The following is a 27,514-nucleotide window of genomic DNA, read 5'->3' as shown; positions in this document are numbered from 1 at the left end:
GTTTTTAATGAGATGATGGCATGAGGCAATAATATGATTGGGATAAAAAGGCTATGAGATGTGTCTTTTTTTTTTTTTTTTTTGGCCAGTCCTGGGACTTGGACTCAGGGCCTGAGCACTGTCCCTGGCTTCTTTTTGCTCAAGGCTAGCACTCTGCCACTTGAGTCACAGCACCACTTCTGGTGCTGGGGAGTTGAACCCAGGGCCTCATGTATACGGGGCAAGCTCTCTTGCCACTAGGCCATATCCCCAGCCCGTGATGTGTCTTTTTCAGAGGAGAGAAATCAGAGTTCCTAACAAGAGTCCATAAAAGAGATGGAACTTGAACAAAGTCTTCATGATAAACCAGACACTGTGCCTGGTGTTGAGGAAAAGACTTGACTAGGTGAGAGTCCCTTGGTTCTCCTAGACTGGGAAGATGACTCAACCATCCATACTGAAACTAGTGCAAATCAGATATGACAATGTCCATGGACCGTGAGTGGTTCAGCTCTGGGTTACCTAGAAAGGAGTCGATGTAAGGGGCATTTGGAGGAAGGCATAAGGTTACCCAGGAAGGAAACTCGCCACATGGTTCAGGCAGAGAAGAGTTTATTGGCAGGGGGGTGGGGAGGGAGAGCAAACTGCCAGTCCACACATGATGAAGGCCTGGGGAGGTAGAGGGGAAGGAAGAAGAGAGTAAGAGAGAAAAGGAAAGAAAAGGAATGAAAGAGAAAAGGAATCAGATTGGGGACTTGTGTTGAGCTGGGTTACATCAGAAAAAGTGGGAGATATGGCCAAGAAGATTGGAGGTGATCTCAGAAAAGGGGGAGATAACTGCCTACAGGTGTGTCAGTTACCTAGCTAATTCAGGTACTGGGCAAAGACTTACAGGTGGGAGCATCTGCACGGAGCCCTCCCAGAGGTGGACATTACAGAAGGGATGTGAAATAAAGGGCTTTTTTGGTTGACAAGCGGCAAGCATCTAGAAAGTAGAGGTACAAGGGCACAGAAGCACAAATCCTCAAGGTATGCTTGACATGCAAGAAATAAAAAGAATAAATGCTACAGACTGCACAGGTAATGGGCCTATCCCACAGGCCCTGGTGAAGGCACAGGAACCACAAGATGAACAACTGATGGGTTGAACACCAAAAACATGATCAGGCTTGGCTTTTCAGGTGGTCCTATGACGGTAGCTTGAGTGAAGAAAGAGCAGGGCTGGGAATATGGCCTAGTGGTAGAGTGCTTGCCTCATATACATGAATCCCTGGGTTCAATTCCTCAGTGCCACATATATAGAAAAGGGCATAAGTGGCACTGTGGCTCAAGTGGTAGAATGCTGCTAGCCTTGAGCAAAAAGAAGCCAGGAAATCAAAACAACATTGAGATTCCATCTCACCCCAGTAAGAATGTCATATATCAAGAAAACTAACAATAACAGTTGTTGGAGGGGATGTGGCCAAAAGGGAACCCTACTTCATTGTTGGTGGGAATGTAAACTGGTTCAGCCACTCTGGCGAGCAGTATGGAGATTCCTCAGAAGGCTAAATGTAGAACTCCCCTATGACCCAGCCACCCCACTTTTGGGTATTTATCCAAAAAACTACAAACAAAATCAAAGTAAAGCCACCAGCACAACAATGTTCATTGCAGCGCAATTTGTCATAGCGAGAATCTGGAACCAACCCAGATGCCCCTCCATAGACGAATGGATCAAGAAAATGTGGTACATATACACAATGGAATTTTATGCCTCTATCAGAAAGAATGACATTGCCCCATTTGTAAGGAAATGGAAGGACCTGGAAAAAATTATACTAAGTGAAGTGAGCCAGACCCAAAGAAACATGGACTCTATGGTCTCCCTTATTGGGAGTAATTAGCACAGGTTTAGGCAGGTCACAACAGAGGATCACAAGAGCCCAATAGCTATACCCTTATGATCCCATAAGATGAAGCTAAGTGAAATGAACTCCATTTTATGAAAATGATTGTTATATCAGAGTTGTAACTACTTTCAACATCCCATGTGTATCTGTAGTTTCTACTATTGATGATGTTCATGTATCACCTTCTTGTGATTGTATCTACACTATCTCTGTAATCTTATCTGAGTGTATGGGAAACAGTGTGTACAGGTATTAGAATTAGGAAATTCAAAGGGAATACCAAAATTGAGAGACAAAGGGTAAAATAAGAGAAACAACAACAAAAGCAATACTTGCAAAACTGTTTGGTGTAAGTGAACTGAACACCTCAGGGGGGACAGGGGGAGCGGGGAGGGGGGTATGAGGGACAAGGTAACAAACAGTACAAGAAATGTATCCAATGCCTAACGTGTGAAACTGTAACCTCTCTGTACATCAGTTTTATAATAAAAACTTAAAAAAAAGCCAGGAACAGTGCTCACCCAGGCTTTGAGTTCAAGCTAAAGGATTGTCAAAAAAAAAAAGAAGAAATAGTAGGAAATAATGAGGGTCAGGAGGTCCAGAAATTACAGGAATTGTGACAAAATGGGGTGTCAGGCAGGTTTGATACTCTATAGGCTAGCAAGCTCAGTAAGTCAATGAAAAAATGAGGTTCCCCTAGCTAATGAGATCATCTTCCTCAACCAGGCACTATTAGTGGTAAGATGTTTCCTGTTTCTCCAGCCATCTAAAGATGTGATGTATTCCCAAACAGGCTCCCTCCCTGCAAAAACCCATAGCCCTGCTAAGTCTGGTTTGACCTTTTCAGAAAGCTTGGGAGATTGAGCATACTCTGTTGTCAGACTCTGTAAGTGTACTAGCCTACAGCTTAGCCTAACATGCAAGGCTTTAGTTTCCACTGCTGGCACCTCCTCCACACACCCCCTACCCACCCCATCCCACTCCCCCCAAGAAGCACTTGACACTCAAAGCAGAGGTGGCAAGGGCAGCCTGTTAAACAGTAATGTTGCGAGCAGGATTTGGCACCACATTGTGGAAGGCTTGGCTTTGCAGGGCTGAAGGACAGAGATTTACTGACACTGTGAAAACCTTATGTAGATGAGAGCCAGGCCTTGGAAGATGAAGCAATGACACAGTGGCTGGGTCACTGATACTAAAGCCACCAAGCTAGCCCTGCCTGGACTTCTTAACTGAATTTTTACCTGAGAATTCAATATGTTTCTCACTAAACCCACTGTTTGTTATATCTCTCTTTGTAGCAACTGTCCCTCCATCAAATGAGTTAGATAGCTGGGAACAGTAGTCCAAACTTGTGATCCCAATTACTATGAAAGCAGAGGTAGGAAGGATCACAGTTTGAGGTCAGCCTAGGCAGAAATTTAGGAACTCCCCTATCAAGAAACAAGCTCGGTATGTTGAATAGGACTAAACTGCTATCTATAATTTACATCTATATGAAAGAGGTAAGTAGAAAGATGGCTATGCGAGCTAGAAGAAAAGCACTGGATTCTATCATTAAGAATAAGTGAAGGAGCCAGGTGCCGGTGCTCATGCCTATATTCCTAGCTACTCAGGAGGCTGAGATCTGAGGATCTCAGCTCAAAAGTCCATGAGACTCCAATAAACAACACAGAACACCCGTAGTGGCACTGTGGCTCAAATAGTAGAGCAGTAGCCTTGAGCTAAAGAGCTCAAGGACAGCACCCAGTCCCAGAGTTCAAGCATCATGGCAGACCTAAATAAACAAACAAATAAATAAATAAATAAATAAATAACTGAAGGGAAAAGGGGGATGGAAGTGTGGCTCCAGTAATACCGTACCTGCCTAGCAGGTATAGACCCTGGATTCAAAATCACAGTACCACAAAATAAAGGAAAGAGGGGAGAGGAAGAGAAAGAATGGAAGGAAAAAGGAAGATAAAACAGAGGATTTAGAGTGGTTGTGGTGGTACATGCTTATGATCCCCTCTACCCAGGAGCTGGCGGTAACCGATCACTGTTCACAGCTTGCTTGGGTAAAATTAGCAAGAGACCCTATCTAAAAAGAAATGAACAGCAAAAAGATGAGGCTCAAATGACAGAGTACTTCCGGCTGGAGGGCCTTTGTTCATTCTTTTTTTTGGCCAGTCCTGGGGCTTGGATTCAGGGCCTGAGCTGTCCCTGGCTTCGTTTTGCTCAAGGCTAGCACTCTGCCACTTGAGCCACAGCGCCACTTCTGGCCATTTTCTGTATATGTGGTGCTGGAGAATCGAACCCAGGGCTTCATGTGTAAGAGGCGAGCTCTCTTGCCACTAGGCCATATTCCCAGCCCCTTTTTCATTCTTGAATACTGCCCCCAAACTGAAAATACAAGTAAATACTTGAGCTTTATCTGCAATGATATGCTACAAACAGTCAGATTGGGATGATGTGCCCTGCAGGTAGCAGCAACTGGATGGCCCCTGCTCCCCCTGTGGTGCTGTTCCACCCATGTTCTTCCCTGGGTCCAGCCTCGAGAGGCAGTTGCTGCCCAGGGGAATCTGCTTTTGTGTGAAAGGACAAGTACCAGCAGATCTACTTTATCCGATGGACCAAACCAAGCCACATGCGCAAGCCCAAATTCAAGGGACAGGAAAAGACAGTTCACCCATGATGAGACCATGGATTCTGCAGGAGGCAAGAAGCTGAAGGGAGTATTCTACCCAGTGTGAGATGAGCCCTGGTTTTGCCCGGCTCTTGTAGTAAGTAGATCACAGTAGTAAAGGAAGTGCCTACCTCTGTGGGGACTGTTCTCTATGAGCTCAGGGGCCCTGACCAAGGAAGAACCACATCTTCCTTCTCCCCACACAGCTCCTGCTTCCATCACCCAGGGCTTTTCACCAAGCCCTGCCTTAGGCATGACTCAGGAATATTACTGAGTGCATTTGATTTTGTTCAGCTTCTTCATGTGATTCATTATGAAATACAGACTGACCTCCTGGCAGTCAGCATAGATAGTGCTATTTGCCTCATAACCTGTAAAGAGATGATGCCTTTTGGAGCTGAGATCTGTACTGATTGATGTGTGTGACCACAACAACTGGATCTGGGACCTCCCAGAGGCACCTCCTGAAGTAAGCGCTAAATACCCAGGCAGAATTAGTGAAATTTCTATCTCTATGAGCTGTGGGAAATTTCAAAGATTTATATCACCTGAAATAACCTAACAGTTATATCTAGGATCCATTTAAATTGGAAAAGATATATATCACCTAAAATATCCTAAGAAGAAAGCTATCAAGGGACTGGGAATGTGGCTCAGTGGTAGAGTGCTTGCCTTACATGCATGAAGCCCTGGGTTCACCTCAGTACCACATAAAGAAAAAAACCAGAAGTGGCGCTGTGGCTCAAGTGGTAGAGCACTAGCCTTGAGCACAAAAAGGCTCAGGGAAAGAGCCCAGGACCAGGAGAAAAAAAAAAAAGCTACGAAAAGGTATAAAAGTAGTTAGAGATGTACATGGATTAAGAATAATAGTCTTGACAGATTTCCCTGCAAAACTCCCAGTGTTTTCAAGGTCCCTAGGTTACCTTAACTTCTACCTTAACCTCTGCCTTCCACAGAGATTGATTTTTCCCAGCCTTGGGGGCAGGGGCAGGGGTGGGGATGGAAGTGATTAATTTGAAAAAATCTCAACAACAGCAGAAACAAATAAAAAAAGCAGGAGAGTATTAGAGATCCCCTAGTCCCCCAAAGCAACTACTCACTGTCAAGTCACCAATGCTGAGGTGCTGTGGCTCAAGTGGTAGAGTGCTAGCCTTGAGCAAAAAGAAGCCAGGGATAGTGCTCAGGCCCTGAGTTCAAGCACCAGGATTGGCAAAAAAGAAAAAAAAGGAACACAGTATTTGAGTTGAAATTTTCATGAATATCTGGCTTTCTCCTTCAGAGATATAGGAATGACACAAGTGCGACTCACAACACTTCACTGTACTCAGAACCTGACATGGACCTGAAACCTCTTAGTATGCAACTACTTAATAATAACAATAAAATACTTACAAAATGAATGGATCCTAAAGACATGCATTTGATAGTTCTTATAGTCCCTATAACTAGCTTACTAATAAGGATATTAGGTTTTCAATACATAAGGTTTTAATTAACATGCTTATCTTCTATGCCACTTATATCTGGTGTAAAAACGCATTCCATGCCATGCCTGGAATGTTTCAAAGCTCAGTTCTGTGATTAAATGGCAACCAAGATTTCCAAAAAGTAAAAAAAAAATTCCAGACAACAAAAAAGATATAAGGTAATGAAGGAACAAAGATTCAGAACATTTGTGATTTCTCGGTGTTTCTAATTCACATACAATGAAACATAATTCTGTTAGTTGCCCATGCTTTAGAGAATTCTTCCTGTGGACAATACTGGCTCATGATTTACACATTCATATTGACACATGAAGTGTCAAGTGACCTTCATTAATGGAGAACAGGTTTTGTATGTCCACAGCCCTAATATTTGGGGGGGCAGAGTTCTTTGCTGTGGAGCCTTGTCCTGTACACTATAGAATACAAGTAGGACACCAGCATCCCTCTAGACCTGTCTGCCCACTAGATGTCTGTAACATATCCACAGTTGCCAAATGTCTCCTGGTGACAGTCCATTGTTGAGAACCACTACTTGGCAATGATTCTGTCTGACTTGTAATGATTCTCACACTCATCTTCACTAGTCTAAAACAGTTTCCTATATATTTTAGTAACTTTTCACTAGCAAAATTTTAATTCTAATTCAAAATCAGTAGATACATGTGATATAATGGAGTTCTATTTGCAACTTACACAAACTTCAGAAAAGGCAATGGTTCAAATGTACATCTTTCAATAAACTATCTTACTGCAGGACAAATCTCTAGAAAAGAAAGGACAATATTGTAATCTAAATCTATTAGATAATGAGGATGAATAAAAACAATTTGTGGACATAAAACATTGAGAACATAATTATTTTTAAACCATAAACCTTTGGTTTTGGATTTACACTTTCTTTACATTTTTTGCGGATTATGTGGCTAGACCTAGCTTGCCCTGAGCTCTTCAGCTCAAGACTAGCACTCTACCACTTGAACCACAATGGCACTTCTGGTTTTCTGGTAGTTAATTGGACATAAGAGTCTAAAAGGGCTGGGGATATGGCCTAGTGGTAGACTGTTTGCCTCATATTCATAAAGCCCTGGGTTTGATTCCTCAGTACCATATACATAGAAAAAGAAATGGCACTGTGGCTCAAATGGTAGAGTGCTAGCCTTGAGCACAAAGAACCCAGGAACATTGCTCAGGCCCTGATTTCAAGCCCCAGGACAGGGCCAATAAAGGAAAAGTCTCATGGACTTTCCAGTCTGGGCTGGCTTTGAACCACCATCCTCAAATCTTAGCATCCTGAGTAGCTATAGGATTATAGGCATGAGCCACCTGCAACTGGTCAGGCTGTGCATTTTTAATACAATGTTTGTATGAGTATCAGCAGTTGCTGACGTTCCATTACCATTTTCTCAATAAGGACAGTTTGTTCCTGATCTATATGCTGCCTATATAATTAAACTGATAATGAATAGTAAGTATTTATTGCTAGGATTGAGCTGAGGTAGACACAGACTTACACAACTGCAGAATTTATTGCTGGAAGAGATTTCAGTGATTAATCTGAATATATTTTATGCATAATTACAAATATTAATGATGTAATGAACATACTGACTTACAAATATTCAAGGGATAGGAGGCCTTCAGATGTATCCTTATGTAATTCAGTGAGGCGATTTTTGCTGAGAATTCTGGAAGATAAAAAGGTTACTTCTGGATGTAAACTCATCAGCTTTGGGGAATATATTGACTAGAGAGATAACATATGGGACAAGGAAGGATATCAGTTTGTTTCTGTTTCTTTTTAAGGCTGTCATTTTCTGTAGCCTACAGTGTATGGTGGCACAACTTTTTTGAGGGCAATTAACATTTCATGTCTGCAGAATGACTTGTCTAGGTTCACAAAGAAGTATGGATGGATGGGGATGTTCATTGTAACCACGAACACCACAAGCTAACTGGGAATGCTCTAAAAAATACTATGGAAATAAAGCATGAGGTATCCACACAATGGAATATTATGCAGAAGATGAAAGGAATAGGTTAATCCTCTATGTATGTACAGGAAAGTTAGGATTACATACATAAGGTATGAAATAGAAAGATCAAGCTGCAGGATATTACATTTATATAAAAAGTAAAAACCCAGTAAGAAAATGATACCACAAACCGATTCAACTATGTGTAAAGAGAGTAAATTCATATATAAATGTAGTAAAATAGTGCACGAGTGCCTGGGAAAATGGATCTGTCTACTATACTCTTAATTCAGGTATAGTTTTCACTCTGTATTTCATTTGTATCCATGAGGAATGTAAGTATCCACCACTTGTACAATAGAGAATAATTTCAGCCTATCATCACATACTTGATTCAAAGAGGGTCCCTGAAACTTTATTTTGCATGAGAACTCTAAGGCCTCCTCATGCATGCAAGACAAGCACCCTGACACTTAACAATACCCTGAGTACCCATTAAGCTTCAAGTTGAAAATAATTGCAGAATTTCAGTCAGTAGAACTTGTTTAGGATGTGGAGGGGCAGTGGCTTTTCTCAGAGCTATTCTCTTCAGATTTGTGGACCAAGCGAGGTCCAACAGTACAGCGTTGCATTCATATTTGGAGAGAATATACTCACAGTTTCTCAGTCCAACAGTACCATCCCCATATATTTTTGTCAGTATAAGAGATATCGTTTCTTTGGAAATTTCTATGGAGAAATAGTTTATATCCATGAACAAGTAGGAAAAGAAAGGTCAGAATAAGAAAGAGTTATTGCAACCTCAAGGGGCATAATCAAATGCAGCAAACCCCCCAACTTTTTCTATTTTATGACTAAAGCTTCCCACATTTGTTTACATCTGAGGATCACAATTCAATGACAGCCAGGAGAGGAACCCGTGAGACTCTTAGATCTAAGCAACCACCAGGACATCAGACATGGCACCTTGGCTCAGAGTGGTAGAACCTTCAGTAAAAGAGCTCAAGGACAGCATCCAGATCCTGAGTTCAAGCACCCTTGTTAATCAAATAAACCAAACAAAAGAAAAAGAATACAAATATGGGTTAAAAAAATTTTTGTGCCAGTCTTGGGCCTTGAACTTAGAGACTTGGGCCAAGTCCCTGAGGTTTTTTTGTTTGTTTGTTTGTTTGTTTTTTGCCAGACCTGGGCCTTGGACTCAGGTAGTGAGCACTGCTTGGCCTCTTTTTGCTCAAGGCTAGCACTCTGCCACTTGAGCCACAGCGCCACTTCCGGCTGTTTTCTATATATGTGGTGCTGGGGAATTGAACCCAGGGCTTTATGTATGCAAGGCAAGCACTCTTGCCACTAGGCCATATTCCCAGCACTCTGAGCCTGTTTTTTGACTCAGTGATCGTGTAGTGATCTACTACTTACAGTAATTTGGTAGTAAATTTGAGATAAAACCTTCATGAACATCTGACCAGGGCTAGCTTCAAATCATGATTCTCAGATCTGAGCCTGATCAGTAGCTCAGATTACAGATGTGAGTCACCACTGCTTGGCAAATGCACATGTTTAGTAGAAGCTATTAAAATGCTTTGTTCTCCAATCTGTCCTTATTCTTGGTCATAACTCTCCTGCTCAGTTTATATATACTTTGTCTGGTAGTGAGGTAGAGGAGATTTAATTCTGCTCATCTGACTAATGGATTTTTCCATCCAACCGCAAGCCTTCTGACTGCTTACCTATAAAAATGCCCAAAACTGAACTGCTTTCTCATAAACTGACCTTCCTTCCTAACTGCTGTGTTTCTATCACTGTCATGTTCATTCAGGACGAAGTGTGGAGTCCTGTTTCATACACTCACGCCCAATTTTTTTCAGTCTGTGATTCCTCTCTGTTCTTCCTTTTAGAGAAGGCTACAATTTTCTATTCTCATGTGAACTTCTGTGACTCACTACCTTGTTGGAAAAAGGTAGAGCAACCACAAATAAAAGCATGGATAATGGATACAATACAAAGAGGAAGATAAGTAAAGACAAGAAGTGAAAAGTAAAAGTCAGATGGGCATTGGTGCCTGATGCCTGTAATCCTAGCTATGCAGGAAGCTGATATCTTAGGATTGCAGTTTAAAGCCAGACCAGGCAGAAAAGTCATTGAGATTATTAGTTCCATTAAGCACTGGAAACTAGAAGTGACATTATAGATTAACATGTTAGAGCACTAGTCTTGAGCAAAAGAGCTCAGGGACAGTGACACAGGCCCTGAGTTCAAGCCTCACGACTGACCTATAAAAATAAGAAAAAAGTAAAAGTGGATATCACTCAATATGGATTGGAGAGAGGAGGAAGACCTTGAGAACAGAGTGTCAGGCAGAATTCCAAGCACAAAGGAGCTAAGGTAATACTTGCAAGACAGTAAAAAGTTGCTTCTTGGGGTCAATATCTGGCACAGGAACTTAGAGGAGTCTCTGCATTGGGCTGATATCCACACATGACAGAGTCTGGTCTTGGCAGTTACAGGGCTCATATACGTTTGTGTTTGGAGGGGCATTCTGTTCACTTTTCACAGCTACAGCATTTTCTGTGGTGGGTCTTGTTTGGAAAGGAGTTCTTACAGTACACTATTCCAGACTCAAAGGTTCAACTGTGACTTGAGTCAGGGTTGGACGCTGAGTCTGAGACTAATATGGAGGTGGAAGTGTCGCCTCACTGTGCTTCAAAACCAAAGTTATAGTATGCTTCATGATGGTTCTAGGTGCAGCCTTTGTAGTTCATGACATTGGCTGAGATGTTGGAGGTTCAGCCACAGTTGGATGTGGCTGTGAAGGGTGAGTTGGGGTCTTCCACTGAGGCTGAGTTAGAGTCCTTCTGCGAAACAGCACTGAGGTCTTCCACAGAGGCTGAGTTGAGGTCTTCTGCAAAGGCTGAGTTGAAGTCCTCTGCTGATGCATACTTGATGTTTTTTGGTTATCCTGAGTTATAGTCTCCCTCCAGGGCTCTGAGCTGGCATCTCCTGCAGAGGCTGTATTGCTGTCTCCTGCACAGTCTGTGCTGGAATCTCATTCAAAGGCTGTATTGCTGTCTCCTGCAGTGGCTGAACTGGAAACTCCAGCAGGAACTGTGTTGGGATCTCCTGAAGAGGAGGTGCCGGGGTCTCCTTCAGAGGCTCACTGTGGATCTGCATGAATGTTACTCTTTGTAGTAGGTTGTAGAATTAGGTTTCCATGCTGAACTTGAAGGGGAAAAGTTACATGAGGAGGAGCTGTAGTCTTCTTCAGGGATGGAAAATATACAGCCTCAGAAGAGGGTCTTAAAGTTGTGGTGAATAGTAGGCCCATTGCTTGAAATGTGACCTTGTGTGTCACTGGAGTCTGGGTTGGAGTTGGACCCATTATAAAAAATGGGGCATATGGCATAAAATCATTGGGTGGTGTTGAAAGATAGGTTAAGTTCTCTGGTATGGTGGGAGAAAGTCCAATCTGCATATTGGATTCTGCAGTTGTGGTAATTTCCCCATCTAAAGGTTTAACTGTGATTTCATTCATGTTTGGGTGCTGAGACTGAATGTTATCTGGGTGTAGAAGGGTAACCTCAGGACATTTTGGAGAAGGAGTTGTTGTCTTCTTCAGAGATGAAGATTGGGCACGCTCTATGTTGGAGTCTGGATTTACTGTAACTTCTAGGTCAAATATGTGAAATATCACAGTGGAGAATGTTGAATGCTGAATTTCATTCTTATTTCTTATTAGAATTGTCAGCCCCTGATATTCTGCAGACTGCGGACCTCCATAGGTGAATTTGTATGTATATATATATATATATATATATATAGCCATTAGATTTTTGGTCTACTGAGATTTGATTTTACACAAGGAACACCATAGCATAATAGAGAAAAGTTTTTAAAAACCTAGAAAATTTGACTAATTTGCCTCTACTGAGGTTTAAACTCAGGACTTTCTGCTTTCTTAACTTGCTTGTTCAGCTGGTGTCCTATCACTTGACACAGATTACCATCCTGGCCATTTGCTGGTTATTTTGGAGGGGGAATCTTGAAGATCTTCATTACTTGACTGGATTCAAACTATGATGTTTGGATCTTAATCTCTTTAGTAGCTAGGATTACAGGTAGGAGCCGCCAGCGTTTAGTAGTTTTTCTCTCTCTCTCTCTATTTGGTGTTTGTGTGTGTGTGTGTGTGTGTGTGTGTGTGTGTGTGTGTGTGTATGTCCACGCGCATGCACCAGCGCCAGTTTTGGGACTTGAACTCAGGGCCTGAGCACTGTCTCTGAGCTTCTTTTGATCAATGTTACCTAGCACTCTACTACTTGAGCCATAGTCCCAATTCATCTTTTCTTTTATGTGGTACTGTGAAACCGAACCCAGGGCTTCATGTGTGCTAGGCAAGCTCCCTACCAACTAAGCCACATTCCCAGCCCTCCCAACCCACTTTTTTTTTTTTTAAGTTTCCCATCATATAGTACAAACTAGCCTGGAATTCACTCCCAAAGATCTGGCCTCCTGATGAAGCTTCTCAGCAGATCTCAAGAAGTCAGCTTGTCTGAGGCTGAGTGGGATACAGACCAATGGAAAACAGAGAACTACATCAATGAGAGCACTGAAGCTCAAGGTGAACGGAAGGAGTTAAATGAGGTGAGGACAGTTATAGAATACAGAACTCCAGGCCCAACTTCCTCATCCTTTAGATACACCTTGAAAGAGGAAGACCTGGGGCTTTAGTCCAGTCCAAAGCTATATATATGACCAAGACAGTGTTACCCACTCTCCTCCTTTATAGAGTGAATTGGACTTGAAACACAGTAAGATTTAGAAAATTACAAATTAATGAGGCATTTTAACAGATTAGATTGGGTGTGTGCATTAAGAATCTACAAGCCTTGAGCGGGAAGAAGCCAGGGATGGTGCTCAGGCCCTGAGTCCAAGGCCCATGACTGGCCAAAAAAAAAAAAAAAAAAGAAACTAAAAAACTAAAGAACCCAAGACAGACTGCCAGGAGCGCAGAATTCAGATAGAGGGAGACCCCACGGACACAAGGAAGGGTGCGGACCAAGACACACACCGGCAGCGACGAGAAGTTCGGGTCCACACCGGGTTTGGACAAGGGAACCCATCGTGGCAGAAGGAGGGAACCGGGGAAGCCACCACAACACTTCGCCACCCCCTGAAGGACCAACGGCTGCGCGGGACACACACACAATGCAGCATCAGTGAGTCCCCCATTATCCCCTCCGCCAACAGGAGACCAGCTATCAGAGACCCAAGCCCTACAAAGAAGCTAGAGCTCCCTCCCTCCCCCTCCCCACCCCCCGAGGGAACAAAGAACCCCCAAATCAGGCGGGAAGCTCCCATCAGGGGCTGGGAAGTCAGTTTAGCAGGGGAAGGGCAGAGCAGCCCCAAAGCCCCACAGGTTCCTGAACTGGCAGAACTGGCCCCGCCCCCTTCCCAACAGGGGCCGGGGGACAGCCAGCAGTGCAAGCCCCACCTGAGGTGCCTGGACCTCACGGACCCTTACAACTAAAATCACAGGCACTGGTGGGCAATACCAGCACAGTAGGGACACCTGGGCCTGATCACCTCCCCCACTCGCAGTGGAGGCAAGGTCTGAGGGTGCTAACCCACACCCGGACAGTCGATCCCACTGGGCCCCACACATACCGCCCCCCCCAACGGACTCGCAGGAGAGTGCAAACACAACCCAACAACCCAGGGCTTGCTCTGGGAGGCATACCCCGCTAAAGTGCCTGTTGTAGTGGACACACAGCACACAGAAGGGCAGGGCCCCCAAGGACAGAACCCGCTCTGGTAGGCGTACCATGCACTGGTGGGTGGGGCCACAGCAGCAGCACCTGCTGCCATAGACACACCTACACAGGAGGGAGGGAAGAGCTACAAACCAAACCTGAGAAGCCATCCACAGATCTCCAGATGCGCAAATCACAAAGAAACATAACACAGTTCATCAAAGAGCAAGCCAACTCGCCAGCTCCAAAAAGCAGCACGACTGAAGAGGAGATGGAGACTACAAAAGCAAATGAGGCCATGTTAACAAGAATGATCGAAAGCGTCAGAAATGAAATCAGAAAACAATTCCAGGAGTTTAGAGCGGAAATCTCAAAGGACACCCAGGAAGCCAAGAAAGAAATGGAAGCAAAAATGGATACAATGCAAGCCTCCTTTAAAGAAATGGAAGCAAAAATGGATACAATGCAAGCCTTCTTTAAAGAAAATCTCCACATCCTGAGAATTGAAATGCATGAAAAAATAGATTTAAAATACAACTCTTTAAAGGAAGAAATCTCCATGATCAGAGCTGATATGACAACCATAAATAGCTCTCTGACATCTATAAACTCCGCAATTGAAACCATAACACAAAGAGTGGACCATATGGAATCCAGAATCTCTCGCCTGGACAATGAAGCAGCCGACAATAACCAGAAAAAGACCACACTCCAAGAAAAGGTGAAGCTTCAGGGCAGACTAATCCAGGAACTAATGGACAAAGACAAGAGATATAATCTGTGCATAATTGGAATAGAAGAAGGAGCCGAATACCAGAGCAGAGGGCTTAAACATGTTCTCAATAAAGTTATTGCAGAAAACTTCCCCAATCTCACAGGGGACCCCTTCCAGGTAACCGAAGCCTATAGGACACCTGGCAGACCAGACCCCAGGAAAGCCACCCCAAGGCACATAATATTCAAGACTACAGACCTCAAGATTAAAGAGCAAATTCTGAATTCAGCCAAAGCGAAGAAGGAAACTTTCTACAATGGGAAGAGGATTCGAATAACATCGGACTTATCCACACAAACTTACCAAGCACGAAGTGAGTGGAAGAACATCATCCAAGTACTTCAGAATAACAATTTGCAACCTCGGATCAAATATCCAGCAAAATTGGAGTTCACATTCGAAGGGAAAACCAGATCTTTCCACACCAAACAGGAGCTAAAGGAGTATGTAAATAAAAAACCAGCCCTACAGCGAATTCTAAGAGGGGAACCCCACCCAACAGAGATCGTAAAAGACACACAGACAGAATCAGAAAGAAACTTCAATAGCCAAAGTCCAGCAGAAAGACCAGCTCACTAAAGACAAGAAAAGAAAAAGAGGAAAAAACAGCCCAACAAGAAAATGGAAGGAGAAAAAACACCCTTATCCTTGATCTCTTTAAATATAAATGGTTTAAACTCCCCGATAAAGAGGAGCAGACTGGCAGAATGGATTCGCAAACAAAAAGTTGACATCTGTTGTCTACAAGAGACCCACCTTACAGCAAGGGACAAAAACAGGAAGCTTCGAATGAAAGGATGGAGCAAGATCTACCAAGCAAATGCACCCACCAAAACGGCAGGTGTAGGCATTCTGATCTCAGACAAGCTGGACTTCTCATTAAAGTCAACTCAAAAAGACAAAGAAGGACACTACATATTAATACAAGGAAAAATCCAGAATCAAGAAATCACGGTGATAAATGTATACTCATCGAACAAAAGAGGCCCTACATATGTCAAGCAAATTCTCACAGAATTAGAGTAAGATAGACACAAACACAATCATAGTGGGTGACTTTAATACTCCTCTCTCTCCAAGAGACACATCCAACACCCAGAGGATTAGTAAGGGAGCTGAGGACCTAAATAACACCATTTCCCAAATGGATCTAACAGACCTATATAGAACCTTCCACCCTACAGAGACCCAATACACCTTCTTCTCAGCAGCCCATGGATCATATTCCAAAATAGACCATGTCATAGCCCACACAAAGAACCTCAGCAAATACAAAAGTATTGACGTCATCCCATGTATTATATCTGATCACAGTGGATTAAAGGTAACCCTCAACAACAAAGGAAACCACAGACACTATATACACTCTTGGAGGCTAAACCCCACGCTGCTATCCAACACTTGGGCCACAGACCAAATTAAAGATGAAACCAACGAATTCATAAGCCACAATGACAAAGAAAACACATCACAAAGAAACCTATGGGACACAGCTAAGGCAGTACTGAGCGGCAAGATTATTGCACTCAGTACCCACATTAAAAGAATGGAAGCAGAGCAGGTGAATAACCTCACGATGAAACTAAAACAACTGGAGAAACAAGAAATGACAGAATCTAAAACGTCTAGGAGGGGAGAGATCACAAAGATTAAAGAAGAGATAAATCTGATTGAAAATAGAAAGACCATTCAACAAATAAATAAGACTAAAAGCTGGTTCTTTGAGAAAATAAACAAAATTGACAGACCCCTTGCAAGACTTACAAAAAAAAGAAGAGAAGAGACTCATATACGTAAAATCAGGGACTCCACCGGAAAAATTACAGCAAGTACACACGATATTCAAACAATCACAAGGAGCTATTTCCAAAACCTCTACTCAGCAAAAAACAATAATTTTACAGAACTGGATCAATTCTTAGAGAAGTACAAACTGCCCAAATGGAACCAAGAAGAAATAAATCAACTAAATAAACCAATAACTTACGGTGAGATACAGGAGGTAATCAAGAACCTCCCTACTAAGAAAAGCCCAGGCCCAGATGGATTCACCAACGAATTCTACAAAACCTTTAGTGAGGAGCTAATACCAATACTCCTCAAACTCTTCTGCGAAATAGAAACAGAGGGAGGAAGTCCCAAACTCATTCTACGAAGCTAATATCATACTCATTCCCAAACCAGGCAAAGACCCAACAAAAAAAGAGAACTACAGACCAATATCACTAATGAACACAGACGCAAAGCTCCTCAATAAAATATTAGCTAACAGGATCAAGAAACTGATCAAGAAAATTATACATCATGACGAAGTGGGCTTCATCCCTCAGTCACAAGGATGGTTCAACATCAGTAAATCAATCAATGTAATTCACCACATAAACAGATCTAAAATTAAGAATTACATTGTTATCTCAGTCGATGCCCAAAAAGCCTTTGACAAAATACAACATCCATACCTATTAAAAGCTTTGGAGAGGGGCTGGGGATATGGCCTAGTGGCAAGAGTGCCTGCCTCGGATACACGAGGCCCTAGATTCGATTCCCCAGCACCACATATACAGAAAACGGCCAGAAGCGGCGCTGTGGCTTAAGTGGCAGAGTGCTAGCCTTGAGCGGGAAGAAGCCAGGGACAGTGCTCAGGCCCTGAGTCCAGGGCCCAGGACTGGCGCAAAAAAAAAAAAAAAAAAAGCTTTGGAGAGAACAGGAATAGATGGAACATTCCTCAAAACAAAATAAAAGCCATATACAACAGACCAACTGCTAATATCATATTAAATGGAGAGAAACTTCAATCATTCCCCCTAAACTCAGGAACAAGACAAGGATGCCCACTCTCCCCACTTCTGTTCAACATAGTGCTGGAATCCCTAGCCATAGCAATAAGGCAAGAGGAGGACATCAAACGGATCCACATCGGCAAGGAAGAAATCAAGTTATCCCTATTCGCAGACGACATATTCTTATACCTGAAGGACCCAAAAAACTCAGTCCCCAAACTCCTATACCTAATAAACCAATTTGGCAAAGTAGCAGGATTCAAAATCAATCCACAACAGTCAGCAGCTTTTCTGTACACCAGCAACAGACAAACAGAAAAGGAAATTATGGAAACAATTCCATTTACAGTAGCCAAAAAAAGAATAAAGTACCTAGGGATCAACTTAACCAAGGATGTGACAGACCTATTTAATGAAAACTACAAAAATCTAATAAGGGAAGTCAAAGAAGACACAAGGAGATGGAAAGACCTCCCATGCTCATGGGTAGGCAGAATCAATATAGTGAAAATGGCCATATTGCCCAAATTGTCATACAAATTCAATGCAATACCTATCAAAATCCCAGCCACATTCTTCACTGAAATAGAGAAACCAATCCATAAATTCATATGGAACAGCAAAAATCCTAGAATAGCCAAACAATTCTAGGCAAAAAAGCAGTGCAGTAGGTATCACAATACCAGAATTCAAGCTCTACTACAAGGCCATCATAACAAAAACAGCATGGTATTGGTATTAAAACAGACCGGAAGACCAATGGATTAGAATTGAAGACCCAGAAATAAAACTGCACTCTTACAGCCAACTGATATTCAACAAAGGAGCTAAAGACATACAATGGAATAAACATAGCCTCTTCAACTACTTGTGCTGGTACCAAATTCTTAACTCCACGTAAAGGGAGTGTTGAATTCAGTAATTTTTTTTTCATTTTATTTTTTACCGGTCCTGGGGCTTGATCTCAGTGCCTGAGCACTGTCCCTGGCTTCTTTTTGCTCTTTTTGTTTATGTGGTCCTGAGGAATTGACCTTAAGGATCCATGCCTGCAAGGCAAGCACTCTACCTCTAAGCCACATTCCCAGTCCTGAATTCAATAATAAGCAGGCATTTTTTGGCATTTACCTCTGCAGAGTGCTTTCAACTGTATTATTTACCACACTAATCCTCTAGTCCCAGCTTCTATTAGATGAATAATGCAAATTCCAGGGGCTGGGAATGTAGCTTAGTGGTAGATTCCTTGCCTAGCATGCATGAAGCCCTGGGTTGATTTTGCAGTACCACATAAACAGAAAAAGCCAAGTGATAGAATGTTAGCCTTGGACAAAAGCAGCTCAGGGACAGTGCCCAGGCATTGAGTTCAAGCCCTGTGACTGGCAAAAAAAACCCCAAATTCCAGATGGTTAAGTGACACTAGCTGAAGTTGGAAACTAGAAGTCAAGCACAAACTTACTGATCCATGGCACTTTTTGTTGCCTTTTCATGTGGGAAATCTTCACAAAGCACCTCTTTTTAATTCATGTGCTTTAAAATGTGAGTTCAAAGAACTTTGTTGTTGACTGGAACATAAAGGATGTTTTATCATCATTTCACTGAAAACTGTTAGGAATTGCTTTAGACCCCCCCAAAAAACAAAACCTTCTTTAATGTGTTGAAGAAATCTTTGTTAGCATGCCAACAGATTCCAGATTCCAGAATGCCAGGAAATCACCTCATCATGTGCTTCAGTGTAACTTCCTTTCCTTCTCATTTATTTATTTTCAAGTAGTTTCATTAAATATGTCAGTTTGAGTATAATATGACAGTTTATAAGTACAATGCATCTTAGTGTCACCCTTTCCATGGTTCTGGACCATCTCTCCTAACTCCACTTATCCCCTAGGTACCTAGTTCCATTTTCACATATGTACAATGAATATTTTCACTTTATTTACCCACCTTTCCATTCCTCTGCCCTTCTCTTAGCCCTTCTCCCTTTATTCTCTCCCCTCCTGACAATACATGTTTCAGCAACTTGAAATTAATTTTGTTATACAGTGAGTTTTTTTCAAGATCATAGTAATTCCTGAACAACTGCTTGCTCTTGTGTATATTGTTTTTCTCACCAGTTTAACTGAATCAACTATTCTCAGTACTAGCCCTGAGGATTCTTCCTCCATTGCTGCACACAGATTCCTTAATCTGTGTCTAAAGGGCTTGAGCTGAAAGAGAGTCAAACATGGATACCTAGAAAGAGATTTCCTAGTGATGCTGAAGTTAGTCTAGAATCTGTGCCCTTCCACTTAGGATTTTAAGACAGAGGCAGAGCTGTCTGTGAACAGGAGTGCAGGCTCCTGGCAATGATGTGCAGGTGCTGGCCTAGTCATTTGCTCTTCGTCTAAACCATTTTACTTTATGTGATTCCAGCCCTGATGCAAGATGGTAAGGGTGTTTAGAAAGGATGCCTTCCAGTTGTCAGTTTTGTAGTCTATCAGTGGTATGAGGCTTGTACCAAGTTCTTGACTTACATCCTCACTCTAACACATCATAAACTTCCAGAAAAGGTTGAGAAGGTGTTTGACCTAAGTCTTCTTCCTCAGTTGCTCATCTCTCATGCAGAATAGTGATTATAACATTTGTACAGCTCATTCTGCTTCTTACATTTTAAATACATTTTAATATGTGTTGATACTAGGTCTTGAACTCAGGACTTCATGCTCTCACTTGGCTTTTTCATTCATGGCTGGTATTCTACTACTTGAGCCACAACTCCATTTCTGACTTCTTGCTTGTTCATTCGAGAGAAGAATCTCATGGAGTTTTCTGCTCAGGCCGGCTCTGAACCTTAAATCTCAGAAGTTGTGTCTCTTGAATATCTTGGATTAGTGGTATGAGCCACCAGCACTTGTTACAACCTACAAAACTTTACATTTTATAACTGCACAGATTTGTTAGGTATCACTAAAGTAGAATTTCTTCATCTGCAGAATAAGTCTAAAACTATCTACATTATGAAGTATATATATAAGAATATGTAAGATGGTTTATTGTGTATATGTATTAAAATATAATTATTTTTCTTTCTGAATAGATAAATAAATTCTGCTGAATCAGTCATTTAGTTTCACCAGGCATGGTGGTACATGCCTATTATCTCAATATTTAGGCAGCTGAGTTAGGAAGATCATGAGTTCAGGACCAGCCAGGAATATATCACAAGTTCAAACCACCATAGGCTTCCAAGCAATAATAATAATAATAATGCAGTTCAACTTCCATTTTTATTTATGATGCTGACATATTGGATGAATGAATACAATTCTTTAATAATGAGTTGACTTACATGAGCCTTGAGAGTGTCATGATATTGAATGATGTTCTACTCTGTTGAGTTCTATACTGGTGAGAATGTTATTGGCTGTGCCAAAGGCATTTAGGATTAACAGAAAACTATCATAAGGAATTGCCCTGAGGTTACCCTTCTACACCCAGATAACATTCAGTCTCAGCACCCAAACTTGAATGAAATCACTGGTAAACCTTTAGATGGGGAAATTACCCTAACTCCAGAATCCAGTATGGAGGTTGGACTTTCACCCACCATACCAGAGACCTTAACTGACCTTTCAACACCACCCAATGATTTTATGTCTTATGCCCCATTTTCCATCATGGGTCCAACTCCAACCCAGACTTCAATGACACACAAGGTCTCATTTCAAGCAATGGGCCTACTATTCACCACAACTTTAAGACCCTCTTCTGAGGCTGTATATTTTCCATCCCTGAAGAAGACTAGAGCTCCTCCTCGTGTAACTTTTCCCCTTCAAGTTCAGCATGGAAATCTAACTCCAGAACCTACTATAAAGAGTAACATTCCTGCGACTATGCATATACCAACTGAGCCTCTGAAGGAGACCCCAGAACCTCCTGTGTAGCAGTTCACACCAGAGTTCCTGCTGGAGTTTCCTGCTCAGCAAATGCAGGAGCCAGCAGTACAGCCTCTGAAGGAGACTCCACCACAGCCTGTACAGGAGATAGCAATTCAGCCTCTGAAGGAGACTGCACCACAGCCTGTGCAGGAGACAGCAATACAGCCTCTGCAGGAGATGCCAGCTCAGTCCTGGAGGGAGACTGTAACTCAGGGTAACCAAAAAACAAGTATGCATCAGGAGAGGACTTCAACTCAGCCTTTGCAGAAGACCTCAACACAGCCTGTGGAAGACCTCAGTGCTGTTTCGCAGAAGGACTCTAACTCAGCCTCAGTGGAAGACCCCAACTCACCCTCCACAGCCACATCCAACTGTGGCTGAACCTCCAACATCTCAGCCAATGTCATGAACTACAAAGACTGCACCTACAACCATCGTGAAGAATACTATAACTTTGGTTTTGAAGCACAGTGAGGTGACGCTTCCACCGCCATACTAGTCTCAGACTCAGCATCCAAGCCTGACTCAAGTCACAGTTAAACCTTTGAGTCCGGAATGGCATACTGTAAGAACTCCTTTCCAAACAAGACCCACCAAAGAAAATGCTCTAGTATTGAACAGAATGCTCCTTCAAACAACAACTTATGTGAACTCTGTAATTGCCAAGATCAGACTCTGTCATGTGTGGATCTCAGCCCAATGCAAGACTCCGCCAACTTCCTCTGCCAGATATTGACCCCAAGAAACAATTTTTAATATCTTGTAAGTATCACCTTAGCTCCTTTGTGCTGGGAATTCTGCCTGACACTCTGTTCTCAAGGTCTGCTTCCTCTCTCCAATCCATATTGAGTGATGTCCACTTTTACTTTTTTTCTTATTTTTATAGGTCAGTTATGAGGCTTGAACTCAGGGCCTGTGTCACTGTCTGTGAGCTCTTTTGCTCAAGACTAGTGCTCTAACATGTTAATCTATAATGTCACTTCTAGTTTCCAGTGCTTAATGGAGCTGAGAATCTCAGTGACTTTTATGCCTGGTCTGGCTTCAAACTGCAACCCTAAGATCTCAGCTTCCTGCATAGCTAGGATTACAGGCATAAGGCAACCATGCCCATCTGACTTTTACTTTTCACTTCTTGCCTTTACCTGTCCTCCTCTTTGTTGTATCCATTATCCGTGTTTTTATTTGTGGTTGCTCTACCTTTTTCCAAGAAGGTAGTGAGTCACAGAAGTTCATGTGAGAACAGAAAATTGTAGCCTTCTCTAAAAGGAAGAACAGAGAGGAATCATGGACTGAAAAAAATTGGGTGTGAGTGTATGAAACAGGACTCCACACTTTGTCCTGAGTGAACATGACATTGAAACACTGCAGTTAGGAAGGAAAGTCAGTTTACGAAAAAGAAGTCCAGTTTTGGGCATTTTTATTGGTAAACAGTCAGAAGGCTTGCGGTTGAGTGGAAAAATTCATTAGGCAGATGAGCAGAATTAAATCTCTATCTCACTACCAGACAAAGTATATATAAACTAAGCAGAGGAGTTATGACCAACAATAAGGACAAACTGGAGAACAATGCATTTTAATAGATTCTACTAAACATGTGCTTTTCCCACGCAGTGGTGACTCACATCTGTAATCTTAGCTACTGATCAGACTCAGTTCTGAGAATCATGATTCGAAGCCAGTCATGGTTTCATCTCAAATTTATTACAAAAATACTGTAAGTAGTCGATCACTACATTGAGTCAAAAAAAAAAAAAAAAGCTCGGAGTTGGGAATATGGCCAAGTGTGCTTGCCTGCCATACATAAAGCCCTGTGTTCAATTCCCCAGCACCACATATATAGAAAACAGCCAGAAGTGGTGCTGTGGCTCAAGTGGCAGAGTGCTAGCCTTGAGCAAAAAGAGGCCATGACAGTGCTCACTCCCTGAGTTCAAGGCCCAGGACTAGAAAAAAGAAAAAAAAAGAAACAAAAAAAATAACAAAAAACTCAGGTATTTGGCCCAGGTCCCAAAGTTTAAGGCCCAAGACCTGCATAAAATTTTTTTCAAACCACATTTGTATTCTTTTTTGGTTGATTTGGTTAAGAAGGGTGTGTGAACTCAGGATCTGGATGCTGTCCCTGAGCCCTTTTACTCAAGGTTAAGGTTCTACCACTCTGAGCCAAGCTGCCATGTCTGATGTCCTGGTGGTTGCTTAGATCTAAGAGTCTCACAGTTTCCTTTCCTGGTTGTCATTGAGTGGTGATCCTCAGATCTAATCAAATGTAGGAAGCTCATAGCTTCATAAAATAGAAAAAGTTGGGGGTTTCTGCATTTGATTATGCCCCTTGAGGTTGCAATAACTCTTTCTTATTCTGATCTTTCTTTTCCTACTTATTCATGGATATAAACTATTTCTCCATAGAAATTTCCAAAGAAATGATATCTCTTATACTGACAAAAATATATGCGGATGGTACCATTGGACTGAGAAACTGTGAGTATATTCTCTCCAAATATGAATGCAACGCTGTACTGTTGGACCTCGCTTGGTCCACAAATCTGAAGAGAATAGCTCTGAGAAAAGCCACTGTCCCTCCACATCCTAAAAAAGTTCTACTGACTGAAAATCTGCAATTATTTTCAACTTGAAGCTTAATGGGTATTCAGGGTATTGTTAAGTGTCAGGGTGCTTGTCTTGCATGCATGAGGAGGCCTTAGAGTTCTCATGCAAAATAAAGTTTCACGGACCGTCTTTGAATTAAGTATGTGATAAGTTGAAATTATTCTCTATTGCACAAGTGATGGATACTTACATTCCTCATGGATACAAATGAAATATAGAGTGAAAACTATACCTGAATTAAGAGTATAGTAGACAGATCCATTTTCCCAGGCAGTTGTGCACTATGTCACTACATTTATTTATGAATTTACTCTCTTTACACATAGTTGAATAGGTTTGTGGTATCATTTTCTTACTGGGTTTTTACTTTTTATATAAATGATAATATCCTGTAGCTTGATCTTTCCATTTCATACTTTATGTTTGTAATCTTAACTTTCCTGTACATACTTAGAGGATTATCTTATTCCTTTCATCTTCTGCATAATATTCCATAGTGTGGATACCTCATGCTTTATTTAGTATTTCGCCTAGGATTGTTTAGAGCATGCCCAGTTAGCTTGTAGTGTTCGTGGTTACAATGAACATCCCCATCCATCCATACATCTTTGTGAACCTAAACAAATCATTCTGCAGACATGGAATGTTAATTGCCCTCAAAAAAGTTGTGCCACCATACACTGTAGGCTACAGAAAATGACAGCCTTAAAAAAGAAACAGAAACAAACTGATATCCTTCCTTGTCCCATATGTTATCTCTCTAGTCAACATTTCCCAAAGCTGATGAATTTACATCCAGAAGTAACCTTTTTATCTTCCAGAATTCTCAACAAAAATCGCCTCACTGAATTACATAAGGATACATCTGAAGGCCTCCCATCCCTTGAATATTTGTAAGTCAGTATGTTCATTACATCATTAATATGTGTGAGTAATTATGCATAAAATATATTCAGATTAATCACTGAAATCTCTTCCAGCAATAAATTCTGCAGTTGTGTAAGTCTGTGTCTACCTCAGCTCATTCCTAGCAATAAATACTTACTATTCATTATCAGTTTAATTATATAGGCAGCATATAGATCGGGAACAAACTGTCCTTATTGAGAAAATGGTAATGGAACGTCAGCAACTGCTGATACTCATACATTGTATTAAAAATGCACAGCCTGACCAGGTGCAGGTGGCTCATGCCTATAATCCTATAGCTACTCAGGATGCTAAGATTTGAGGATGGTGGTTCAAAGCCAGCCCAGACAGGAAAGTCCATGAGACTTTTTCTTTATTGGCCAGTCCTGGGGCTTGAACTCAGGGCCTGAGCACTGTTCCTGGGTTCTTTTTGCTCAAGGCTAGCACTCTACCATTTGAGCCACAGTGCCATTTTTAAGTTTTTCTATGTATATGGTACTGAGGAATCAAACCCAGGGCTTCATGAATATGAGGCAAACAATCTACCACTAGGCCATATTCCCAACCCTATGAGACTCTTATCTCCAATTAACTACCAGAAAACCAGAAGTGCCATTGTAGTTCAAGTGGTAGAGTGCTAGTCTTGAGCTGAAGAGCTCAGGGCAAGCTAGTTCTAGCCACATAATCAGCAAAAAAATGTAAAGAAAGTGTAAATCCAAAACAAAAGGTTTATGGTTTAAAAATAATTATGTTCTCAATGTTATATTTCACAAATTCTCTTTATTCATCCTCATTATCTAATAGATTTAGATTACAATATTGTCCTCTTTCTTTTCTAGAGATTTGTCTTGCAATAAGATATAGTCTACTGAACAACGTACATTTGAACCATTGCTTTTTCTGAAGTTCGTGTAAGTTGCAAATAGAATTCCATTATATCACATGTATCTATTCATTTTCATTAGAATTAAAATTTTGCTAGTGAAAAGTTACTAAAATATACAGGAAACTGTTTTATACTAGCGAAGAAGAGTGTGAGAATCATTACAAGTCAGACAGAATCATTGTAAATTAGTGGTTCTCAACAACGGACTGTCACCAGGAGACATTTGGCAAATGTGGATATGTTATAGACATCTAGTGGGCAGACAGGTCTAGAGGGATGCTGGTGTCCTACTTGTATCCTACAGTGTACAGGACAAGGCTCCACAGCAAAGAACTCTGCCACCCAAAATGTTAGGGGTGTGGACATACAAAACCTGTTCTCCATTAATGAAGGTCACTTGACACTTCATGTGTCAATATGAATATGTAAATCACAAGCCAGTATTGTCTACAGGAAGATTTCTCTAACGTATGGGCAACTAACAGAATTATGTTTCATTGTATGTAAATTAGAATCACTGTGAAACCATAAATGTTCTGAATCTTTTTTCCTTCTTTGCCTTATATATATTTTTTTGATTTGTGGCTTTTTAAAAATTTTTTGGAAATCTTGGTTGCAATTTAATCACAGAACTGAACTTAGGAACATTCCAGGCATGGCATGGAATGCTGTTTTTACACCAGATGTAAGTGGTATAGAAGATAAGCATGTTAAGTAAAACCTTATGTATTGAACACCTAATATCCTCATTTATAAGTTTGGGGTAGGAACTATAAGAACTCTCAAATGTATGTCTTTAGATCCATTCATATTTTTCTTTTTCTTAGTATTTTTATTGTTATTATGAAATAGTTGGACTAAGAGGTTTAAGTTCCATGTCAGGTTATGAGTACCGTGAAGTGTTGTTGTAAGTTGAACTTGTTTCGTTCCTATAACTCTGAAGGAGAAAGCCATACATTTGTGAAAATTCCAACACAAATACTGTGATCTTCGTTTTCTTTTTTGCCAATCCTGGTGCTTGAACTCAGAGCCTGAGCAGTATTCCTGCCTTCTTTTTGCTCAAGGCTAGCACTCTACCACTGAAGCCACACTGCCAGAGTATTGGTGACTTGACAGAGTAGTTGCTTTGGGGGACTAGGGGATCTATAATATTCTGCTCCTTTTTGGTTTGTGTCTGCTGTTGTTGAGATTATTTAGGATTAATCACTTCCTCCCCTCCCTTCCCCCACACCCAAAGCTTGGAAAAATCAGTCTCTGTGGAAGGCAGAATTAAGGTAGAAGTTAAGGTAAGCTAGGGACCTTGAAAACACTGGGAGTTTTGCAAGGAAATCTCAGTCAAGACTATTACTCTTAATCCATGTACATCCCTAACTACTTTTATACCTTCTGATAGCTTTTTTTTTCTCCTGGTCCTGGGCTCTTTCCCTGAGCCTTTTTGTGCTCAAGGCTAGTGCTCTACCACTTGAGCCACAGCGCCACTTCTGGCTTTATTCTTTATGTGGTACTGAGGTGAACCCAGGGCTTCATGCATGTAAGGCAAGCACTCTACCACTGAGCCACATTCCCAGTCCCTTGATAGCTTTCTTCTTAGGATATTTTAGGTGATATATATCTTTTCCAATTTAAATGGATCCTAGATATAACTGTTAGGTTATTTCAGGTGATATAAATCTTTGAAATTTCCCACAGCTCATGGAGATGAAAATTTCACTAATTCTGCCTGGGTGTTTAGCGCTTATTTCAGGAGATACCTCTGGGAGGTCCCAGATCCAGTTGTTGTGGTCACACACATCAATCAGTACAGATCTCAGCTCCAAAAGGCATCATCTCTTTACAGGTTATGAGGCAAATAGCACTACATATGCTGACTGCCAGGAGGTCAGTCTGTATTTCATAATGAATCACATGAAGAAGC

At 41.5% G+C, this 27,514-nt stretch overlaps 3 protein-coding genes across 3 annotated transcripts in view; 2 read left to right on the top strand and 1 right to left on the bottom strand.

Annotated features, from left to right (window-relative positions):
- Positions 1-11,163, top strand: part of LOC125366284 (leucine-rich repeat-containing protein 37A-like) — a 195,349-nt gene extending 184,186 nt beyond the window's left edge. Inside the window, exons 17-18 of the mRNA XM_048366873.1 lie at positions 5,813-5,888; positions 10,961-11,163. Of these exons, the coding sequence (XP_048222830.1) occupies positions 5,813-5,888; positions 10,961-11,163 (279 nt within the window). The remainder of the gene's footprint in view (positions 1-5,812; positions 5,889-10,960) is intronic.
- Positions 1-27,514, bottom strand: part of LOC125366145 (leucine-rich repeat-containing protein 37A2-like) — a 408,609-nt gene that overhangs the window by 87,803 nt on the left and 293,292 nt on the right. Inside the window, exon 8 of the transcript XR_007213789.1 lies at positions 25,973-25,977. The gene's annotated coding sequence lies outside the window, so the exon portion shown is untranslated. The remainder of the gene's footprint in view (positions 1-25,972; positions 25,978-27,514) is intronic.
- Positions 1-27,514, top strand: part of LOC125366146 (RAD52 motif-containing protein 1-like) — a 243,380-nt gene that overhangs the window by 49,434 nt on the left and 166,432 nt on the right. Inside the window, exon 6 of the transcript XR_007213795.1 lies at positions 7,848-7,853. The gene's annotated coding sequence lies outside the window, so the exon portion shown is untranslated. The remainder of the gene's footprint in view (positions 1-7,847; positions 7,854-27,514) is intronic.

Source organism: Perognathus longimembris, chromosome 17 (genome assembly GCF_023159225.1).
Source record: "Perognathus longimembris pacificus isolate PPM17 chromosome 17, ASM2315922v1, whole genome shotgun sequence".
NCBI lineage: Eukaryota > Metazoa > Chordata > Mammalia > Rodentia > Heteromyidae > Perognathus > Perognathus longimembris.
The sequence above is the reverse complement of the archived record's forward strand: the minus strand, read 5'-3'. Positions and strand labels throughout refer to the sequence as shown.